Source organism: Gastrolobium bilobum, unplaced genomic scaffold (assembly GCF_033153095.1).
Source record: "Gastrolobium bilobum isolate Gb01-03AN ecotype WA unplaced genomic scaffold, APGP_CSIRO_Gbil_v1 utg45939, whole genome shotgun sequence".
NCBI lineage: Eukaryota > Viridiplantae > Streptophyta > Magnoliopsida > Fabales > Fabaceae > Gastrolobium > Gastrolobium bilobum.
Window position 1 is genome coordinate 264,605 of NW_026897233.1, and position 10,244 is coordinate 274,848.

Here is a 10,244-nt window from a genome sequence, read left to right on the forward strand (position 1 = left end):
CTACACTCACATAAAAGTATGTGGAGCCATGTGAAGATAAGAGAAAAAGAAAACATGAGCTCCACGCACTTTTAAGTATGTTTAGAAAATAAAATTATCTTTTTTTTTTTGGAGGTTGAAAATAAAATTATCTTCTACAAGACTAGACATTAAAACCATATATATATATATATATATATCAGTTTCAGAAATATTTATCAGTTTCAGAAATATTTAGCTAATACATACCACATATTGTTAAGGGATAGGATATTGTGACACCCAAATAAAGTTACGACCAATGTTACGACCAATCATCTCACCATTAAATTGGTAGTAGCGATCCGACGGTCCTCATTTAATCCCTAAATATCCTCAGTTTTCGCTGCTCTCTCTCCTCGGTTTTATAACGTCAACGCCAACAAACACACGATCGACAATAAGAGGCATGCACAGTTGATATTATTATTTCTGCATTGACGGTAAAATAAAATTCAGATCTCAAATATTCTATATGAAATTGATTCGGGCGTTGAGATTCCATGATATTTATTCCATTATGCAGAGAGGGATAAATGGCGGTAGAGAGAGGGGAGCACAACTCAGAGAGGGATAAGGGAAAAACGGCGGCGAGACGGAGGATGTGGGCAGCGACGCCGTCACGTGTCTGGCTATGGGAGGAGGCGGCGAAGGGAAGAGAGAGGAGAAGGGAAAAGAGAGAAGGGGGAGGAGAGAGAGCAGCGAAAACAGGGGATATTTAGGGATTAAATGAGGACCGTCGGATCGCTACTACCAATTTAACGGAGAGATGATTGGTCGTAACATTGGTAGTAACTTTATTTGGGTGTCACAATATCCTATCCCTATTGTTAATTCAAATTCTTAATCGTGTTTTACTTTTAGCCTTCAATTGCATTTTATTATTTTAAATTTAAATATTTTAAATTAGCTAGAACTAAGAGCGTGTACAAAGCTTCATCCATCGTTTAATTCTCAATTATAACAAAATAGCAAGAACTGATTCTGATTATTAGTTTTAGGTTGTGTTTGGTTGAGGATATCTCATAAGATTGATAGGTAAAAGCCAATTGGGAATGTAGCTTGACCATGTTTGGTTGTCCCACTTTCATCATTTGTCTATCTAAACTATTACCCCAGAAAACTGATTTGCATGTCAAACTCCCCAATAATGAAGGCAAGATATTCCTAATTGTGATGTTGTATTTCTCGTTCCCCAGGTAAATAGCACCGAAAGTAAGAATTTGGTGAGTATCATACCAAACTATTTAAAGGTAAAAGGGTATTATATGTGATTCAAAATATTTAAAAATAAGGGGTATTTTAGTAATTGCAACTTATTTTTTCATCAATATTTTAACTCAAACCAAACATAGACTTTATAATATTTACCAAATTTTCCCGGTAATTTTTTTTTCAACCAAACAACTTTTTTTAATTTTACTACCAAACTCACTTTCCAACCATTTTCTTAGTGTTCAAACAATTTCTCCTTAACGAAACGCCCTTCCAAAATTCCCCTTTTATAAATTGGGTCTTTCAACACAGAATATCGAAAAACTGTTGGATGGGGTACCGGATCAATGAATTGGGCCTTATATAAAAGCTGTTTCATACATTAAAGTTTCGTATAATAATTCAAACAAAAATAATTCCTGTTGACATTTGTACACACCTAGTATGGAGCAGATCCTAGGATCCTGAATATTTTGTTAGATGAGAGTTGAGAGACCCATCTTGTTGTGGTTGCCTCATTGTTTACATCAGCAAAAACAAACAGTGTCGTTGTGGTGCACTTCATTAAACCTTTTGACAATATAATTTCAACTCTAAATTTAACTCGTCAATTCACATTAGCTGTTACTTCTTGAAATTACAAGTTTCAATGTAGTTTAGATTTCAGTTATTTTGGCTAATTAACCATGAAATAGGCAATTGCATCTTTGATTTTGACAATATTCCAAATGACATTAGCAAAATCTAGTTAGGACATGCATGCATGCGAGTAGTGCAGAATAAAAAAACTTTTATTTAGTTGATTAATGAACTTTACAGCGTGACTACTCAAAGAAAGTCCTCTCTTCCCCTATTATTTACAAGCCACTAGCCAAAAATATATATAAAGCAGCAGAAAACCTATCTTTGACGTGGAAGCAGAACACTACTCGAACCCTCCAGCGGTGAAAATGAGCTCCACAGTCACCATTAAGGAAATAAAAGTGGGGGTTTTAGATGACAGTTCCACTAGGAATTAATGCATCCTTGATTACTGTGACAATCCCACTTTTAATGAAATACCCATCTGTTTCTCTTGCAGCTTCTTGGACATTGTCAGTGTTAATGATCTGAGCATTCAAACCACATGTTAGATTTTCAAAAGATGTAATATCATGTTACATCAATGTAAACAAAACTAATTTAGTACCTGGCCAACATGTAACGCTACATAGTATGAAAAGAAAACATGTATAGTAGAATTATTCATTAAGGCTTTTTGATATCTAGGTGTATTAAAATTTTCAGATGATAGGACAAAACCAAAAAATTGACAAGATTAATACGATAAAATGGCTTAGAATGTAAAACGAGGAATTGAAGTGCATATAATTGATGATATTATAACCTTCACATTTTCCCCAATTCTAGCATTCTTGTCAATAATTGCCCTTTTGATATGAGAGTTCCTGCCAATACCAATCGGAACACTGCCTTTAGCAGCCAGAAACCTCTTATCAGCTTCCGTCTGGAACACAACAATCAGAAAACCAATGTTGCAGTTAGAACTGGTGGTCAAACTTAATTCAATCCTATTAACCTTACTCATCTGCAGTTACAATCGATGAATCTAACCACATCTAAGCGTTTCAACCACTTTCATGAGTCAAATCTTGGGATATTAGAACTTGAAATAATAGGCACAACTTATTTAACCACATCATTACCTCATAATAATCTGCCCCCATTAACAAGGTGTCTTCAATAATTGCACCTTCTGATATGCAAGATCTCAGCCCAACCACAGAATGGTGAATTTTGCAGTTCTATGGAACAAAAATATGGAATACAAGGTTAGTTTCCTATAAATAAAATAATCCCATTATATTTGACATCTTTTGTCTAAAGAAGTATAAATCCCCCATTCATAGAATAGATCAGCAGATTGTCAAGGTTTTAAAAGGCTTACCTTAATTACACATCCTTCACCAATAACACTATCGGTGACATCAGCGTCAAGCATCTTAGATGGAGGCAAATATCGTGGTTGGGTGTAGATTGGAGATGAACGATCATAGAAACTGAAATCAATATACCAATATAAATGAACATATAAACAGCATAACGAAGATGCTATCATTGAAATACATTGACAATATGATGATTATATCAAATAGCCTATTTAGTTACCTAAAGTCAGGCACGGGCTTTTTGGTGATTCCCAGATTTGCATTATAGAAAGCCTCAATTGTACCAATGTCTTCCCAGTAACCATCGTACAAGTAAGCTTGCACCTGTGAATATTGACAAACATAAAAGTAAGCTCCAGAATTAAAGCTCTGAAAGCTTTGATAGCAAGATTATACAGATCAAATGTTGAAAACTCCAACAAATTATAAGCAATGATGTTTGTTATGACAAAGATTCAGTACAAAAAAGTTATGATGTTTCCATTAAAAAATATTTTTAACCATTGAATATGAGAACTCATAAATGATATCAATTGGGTGTATGTGCATACTTTATCCATTTAGCTAATTCTCCATTATACATATAAACATATTAGTCAGAAGGTCTTACCTTGACACAAATAAATAACAACATTAAATTCTCCATGCATTACAATATTCTCAGGAAATGCATCCTACACTCTGCCATACTGTTATGACCTGAATTAGGATGTGGTTAAGGACATTAATTAAGGCCCAGGTTAATTTTAACTGTTGTATCAGGCAGTTAGGCTTAGCATTTAGGGGAGATGTTCAGCCTAGTATATAAAAGGGATACTCAGATTATAGTGGGGTTCTTTTGACTAATTCATAGTTTGGCTGAGAATTTCTCAAAGGAAGGGGAGTGCCCCTTGAGAAGAGGTTTTCCTCCTCTATGTTCTTCAGTAATTTGTCGATAAAATCGATATCTTTCTTCCATTTTCTTCTGCTGCGATAACATTTCCTTCGCTAAGAAAACCAGAGCTGTTACACATACGTAAAATACAACAGGAAAATTTTATAAATATTAAACAATTGGAAGGAACACATACTCTCATTCCAATTGAAGTTGCGCCAGGAATTACTTCACTCCCAAAGTCATTTGCACCTGGAAACTTCTCACGCAGCAGGTCTAACATCACATTTTTGCTGACAACATATATACCCATGCTAGCAATAAAAGGCATTTCCTTTGCTCTCTCATCATCAAGGCCCAAAATAGTAGTATCAACCTAGTAGAGGAAAATGATAGTGGCATTTTAAGCAATTGTTTTTAGGTGATAACAGCTGTAAGTATAACATATTATATGCGCTTACCTTCATAGCTTTCAACTGTTCTCCTTTTGGTTTTTCTGCGAATTCGATTATACGTCCCTCTTCATCAATCTTCATTAGACCAAATGCAGTGGCACGCTTTTCATCCATTGGCAATGCAGCCACGGTGATATCAGCATCAGTTTCCCTATGTGCTTGGATAAATTTTTCATAGTCCATTCGATACAAATGGTCACCGGCCAGAACTAAGAACTCCAAAACATTGTGCTCTTCAAAAAGCCATAAATATTGCCTCACAGCATCTGCAGTACCCTGCAATCACAATATTGAATTTGTTGAAATACCACCTAAGGGATGATAAAGGCCACCAAGAAATGCCAAAAAATTGAGATAAATGAGAATTGAAAAGTACCAACTAAGATTAGCATAATACAGTTACACGAGTGATTCAATCCTCAAATATGAAGAGGGAAGAACAAGAAAACAGAGAATTAAGGCTGTGTCATTACCTGGAACCAATTAGGATTCTCAGGACTCTGCTGGGCAGCAAGAACCTCAACAAAACCCTCATTTTTGTAGCCACCCATGTTGCTTGCATAAGCACGGGAAAGGTGCCGGTTCAGAGATGCGGAATTGAATTGCGTAAGAACATAGATCTTGGATACGTTGCTATTGAGGCAGTTGCTTACAGGAATATCAATTAGCCTATAGTTAGCTCCAAGAGGAACAGCAGGTTTTGCCCGCTTCTTGGTCAGTGGATAAAGACGAGTCCCAGCACCACCTCCAAGTATAATGCCAAGCACACTCTGAACATTACCATCATAACATCTTACATTGCAGTCAAAACCAATCCACATCAAATTCAAATATAGGATAAGAAAAAAAAACGCCTAAATAAAAACAAAAGGTGAAAATTTTCTATTGTGATCTAAAAGTTCCTCACTTATCAATTTGATCTACTAGAGAAACAAAAAAAATTCTCTCCCTTTCATTCAAACTAGCATGAACTCCGTATATCAAGCGAATCAATTGACATCAAGCTCCAATCATGCACACCCTCTTTTTAGTACATTGAGACAAAAATATTTGATTGAAAATTTAGCATCTTAGATCTTACACTAGTTTTCATTTCGCTCCACGCTGTAACAGTGGAAAGGAAAGGAAAACAATGAAGAAAAGAGGCAAACTCACTCTGCTAGCGTCTGGATCAAGACAAGTCTGGGAGTTCTGGGAATCAGAAACGGCCATCGGAGTAACAATCACCGGATTGCGGGTGCAGCTTCTTCTTCCTGCAGCTGCAGAAACTGAAACTGTGGCAATCTTGTCACCAGAAAGCTGTGATGCCGAGAATGAGAGGTTGCATGGGATGGCTTTCCTTCCCACATTCGACGAAGATGGCACTTTCAAAACACCAATAGCAGTCATAGACGCCATTGCTCCCTCTCTCTCTCTCTGTGTGTGTGTGTGTGACACTGTGTGTGTGTGTTCTCTCGCTTAACAGAAACAAATAAGAGTGTGTGGTTCAGAAATAGAGTGTGCCACCTTTATTATGTGATGGAGATGGTAGAGAGTAGAGACCATAGAGTCGTAGATTATTATTATTTGATTTATGATTTAAAACTTTGTCGTTGATAATTTAAAAAAACAAAAACGACAAAGAATATTCTTTTTATTAGTAAGGTAACGACAAAGAACATTTTGATATGCAAGTGGAATGAATTATAGGTGGGAAGGGTGAACGGGTTTTGGTTTTTCCAAAACGATTTTGCAATTTGCACCGTTCTTTTTATACAAGGGACGGGATTTTTTGGTTGAATGACCACCGTTGAGAATGTCACTTGGCAAGACGCTTCCAAGTTCCAACATCATTCCCATGCGTTTGATGGTTTATTTATCTATCAAGTAAATGTAACGAATTATTTTCTTAATTTCACTTGCATCCAATTGTTCAGAGTAATATTTTTAACCGAAGGTCACATAATTAGTTCGCTGATCTGATTTTATATGTTAAAGAAATAAATATATATTCTATATAAAAAAATCAAATTATCAATCATTAAAGATTTAAGATATACTCAACATAATTCAACCAATCATATTCTCAAGTCAATATTCACAAGCTAATCAAAGTATAAAATATATTATCATCAAACTTAAGCTCTTCTTGTTCATTTCATGCGTATGTGAAAGGAAATTCCTTACCCAATAGACAATAGCAAAGGAGAGGCAGCAACACAACAAATTAATGGAGGGAAGAGAAGAACCAGCACAATGGAGGAGATCATCGGATCAGAGAGACTGGATCTGAGAGAGAAGATCGAAAGAGAAGAAGAAGAAAGATTCAGATTTCGGATCTAGTTTTAAATCTAGGCAGCAATGAGTTTTTGTTTGTTTTTTTTATATATCAAACAACGTCATTTCATATATAAATTTCTTTTAAAAAAAATGCAGTGATCCCCTCTTACCCGAAAGTCATGGATTCAACCGGAAGTTTCACACATTAAAAAGATCACGTACAAGTAGAGTCTAATTACTAATCCAAACTCCCTGAGGGATTTTAAAATACTAGTTCATGGTTGCTACATGTAAATAAACTTAAAATTGAATACAAGACTTTTTTTTTATTTGGAAATTGCTTTGAATTAATTAAAATTTTGTCCTTTATAATTTAAAAAAAAAAAAACGACAAAGAACATTTTGATATGCAAGTGGAATGAACTATACGTGGGAAAGGTGAAGGGGTTTTGGTTTTTTCAAAACGATTTTGCCATTTGCACCGTTCTTTTTATAGAAGGGAGGCAATTTTTTCTCGTTGAATGACCACCGTTGAGAATATTCCTTGGCAAGACGCTAACCGACATCATTCCCATGCATCTGTCTGGTTTATTTATCTATCAAGTAAAAGTAACGAAACTGTATTAAAAAAAAAAAGTAACGAATTATATTCTTAATTTCACTGCATCCAATTGTTCAAAGTTGTTACATGTAAATAAACTAAACAGTTAAAATTGAATACAAAACTTTTTTTTTTATTTTTACACTAACACATGTTGATTTGTCCAAATATAAGAATGTGGGAAATGTTATATATATATTTTTTTGAAATTATTTAGGTTGAGTTTTTGTTAACCTAATTTAATAAAGGGTTTTATAATTCTTATTCAACATGAGAATTAAAATTTTTCTACACACCCTTCGATTTTTGTGCTGACATGGGTCCTATATATAATTTTTCTAACACATGGGTCCCACATGCTTTTTATCTCTACAACATGAGAATTAAATTCTCATTCAACATGAGAAAATCAAATCCTTTTAATAAAATGTTATAAAATAAAACATCAGTAGCTAACAGTTTAGTATGGAAATCCATTTAAAATAAGGGTAGCTTGCGCTTGAAAAAGCTCAGGATCTTTAAAATTAAACTTGTGTCTTAACATATAAGAGCTAAAATATATTAGAGAAAAGTATTTCTCCAGTCATCGGAGATAAAGTTATCTCCAATGAACTCAAAACGATGTCGTTTTGAGTTATAAGATTAAAAAAGTATAATGACAAGGACTAATATAACCCAGCAATATATTATAATTACAAAAATACCTTGATTTCCGTCATAAAACGACGTCGTTTTGAGCTCACTGGAGATAATTTTATCTCCGGTGACCGGAGAAATCATTTACCCAATATATTAAGGGGGTGTTTGTTTCAAGTTATTAAAAAACTTTCCTATGCATTTGATGATGGTCTTTTGGGATTGGTTCAAGATATTGTATAATTTTGCCCATCTAATACATTTTCCTAGCTTTTGAAAAATAGGAAGCAAATGAGATAGAGAGCACTATTTAGAAAACCATTTCTAAGATGGTATTTTGTAGTTAGATGGGTAAATGGAAAGATACATTTCATTGAAAAGACAAAAAAGACACTCTTAGAATTTTTTTAATATTATTAACCAATTTTTATAAAGTATGATAAAGGGTTATTTTAGTATTTTTAACTGATTTTTTCATTAATATTTTACCTTCAACCAAGTATACACTCAGAAAATTTAACCCAATTTCTCCAGTAATATTTTGACATACCAAACAACTTTTTTTAAACTTTCCTACCAAAATCACTTTCTCACCATATTCCTATTATTTCTATTTCCCTGGTAATTTTTTTTTTCTCTTGAACCAAACGCTCCCTAAGACTTTTGTAAGATGGGCCTTCTGACCTATTTAGTTTAAAAATTTAAAAGTTTGACCTGAATAAGCTAATGATCAAACTATTACCTATATTAATGCATTACAACGCGTCATGTGAATTGTCGGATTAACACACGGTACAAAGCATATCGTTTTTAGAAACAATACGTACTCTCTCACGTTCTACTTGCGCAGATCACGTCATGCACACTACCATTTTTAGTGATGTCAGAATGTCAAAAAACGGTCCTGCAGCAGCCGCATTTAGAAACGGTATATTGGACAACGTCTTCCGTGTAGGACAACTCAATCTACGGACAATAATAAGTAGGGTTGTGCATGGGTCAGGTCGGGTCAGGTTTTTGTCCGACTCGACCCAACTTGGTTTTTATAGGTCGGGTATTTTGACTCAACCCGCTTTAATTTGATCCTGTAAGAACCCGCACCGTTAATTAAGGTATTTAATTAATTAATTATGCAGAATTAGGAAATGATTCTATAATTGACCCTAATAATTATTAAGAGGCTTTAATAATTATGGTTAGTGATTAAGAATGCTGAAAGTTGCTTTTCGGAAGAAAAGTGCAGATACCGGTTCTGCTAGTCGGTATAAATGCGTACCGAAAAAGTATCCCGGAAAATTAAAGTATGTGCATGATAATTACTAGAATAATATGTAGGACTTGTAAAACGAGTTTCAAGTCCAAATAATGAGAACTAGTGCTAGAAACCGGTACTGGCTTTGAAAAGCGCGTACCAGAAAGGTGCTCAAAAAATTATAAGAAAAATATGATAATTCTTGAAAAAATGTTTAGTTTCAGAATCCAAAGTTTGGGTTTAAAATGCTAAGCGTAGCAATTAAATCTAATACTGTGTGTTTAATGCTTAAGTGCCTATATATACTCTAATCTTTGGGCACAAAACCCTAGAACCACTACTCCTACGTGACTTGAGCGGCTGAGTGCACCTTGGCACTGTTTCATTGTTGTTTTCTTCTTCCTTGAGAGTCTTGGAGTCATTTCTTCCTTGTTCTTTATGGTTTCTTCTTCATAAACACTTGTGTGAGGGAGAGTCACCTTTGGGAAGGGGTTTGTGGTGCTGTTTCTGAGTAAGGAGGTCAGCTTAAGGGAGTGTTGGGGGCTGACTTTGGGTTGGTGGAGGGAGTTAACCTTGTGCTTCATTTTTGGAGGTCCAAGGAGCCACTTTTGGGAGGAAGAGCCTTGCTTGTCTTCCATTTTCGCATACCCTGTGTGGTCAGTAGTTGAGGGGCTGTTGGTGAGCTCCAAGAGCATCTCCATTCTGAGTTTTGAGCCTTGGTATGTTGTATCACCCTTTAACTTGAGTTTTAAGGCTTAAAAATGGAAGCTTGATGCATGTTAAGGTTAAAAGATGATAACTTGTTGTTGGGTAATGCTTAACACACCTAGAAATGCATGTTTAGGTGTTTAAAATCGGTAAAAACCCAACCTTGAAGGATATCTTCACGAAATGCAGAAACTGCATTCTGTCGTGAAATATCCGGATATCTGCCCGTGGAATATCCGGATATTGGATATCCGGATATGAGAATCTGTATATCCGA

General features: G+C 35.0%; 1 protein-coding gene across 1 annotated transcript; it reads right to left on the reverse strand.

The window, feature by feature from the left end:
• Positions 1-2,006: 2,006 nt before the first annotated feature.
• Positions 2,007-5,968, reverse strand: LOC133305036 (glucose-1-phosphate adenylyltransferase small subunit 1, chloroplastic). Its single transcript, XM_061505143.1, has 9 exons — positions 5,667-5,968; positions 4,985-5,281; positions 4,518-4,787; positions 4,253-4,432; positions 3,403-3,506; positions 3,182-3,293; positions 2,940-3,038; positions 2,621-2,740; positions 2,007-2,342 (listed from the first exon to the last, which is right to left on the reverse strand). Exons 1-9 carry the CDS (start codon positions 5,907-5,909, stop codon positions 2,226-2,228), a joined length of 1,542 nt encoding a protein of 513 aa, XP_061361127.1. The 5' UTR covers positions 5,910-5,968; the 3' UTR covers positions 2,007-2,225.
• Between the last annotated feature and the right edge of the window lie 4,276 nt (positions 5,969-10,244).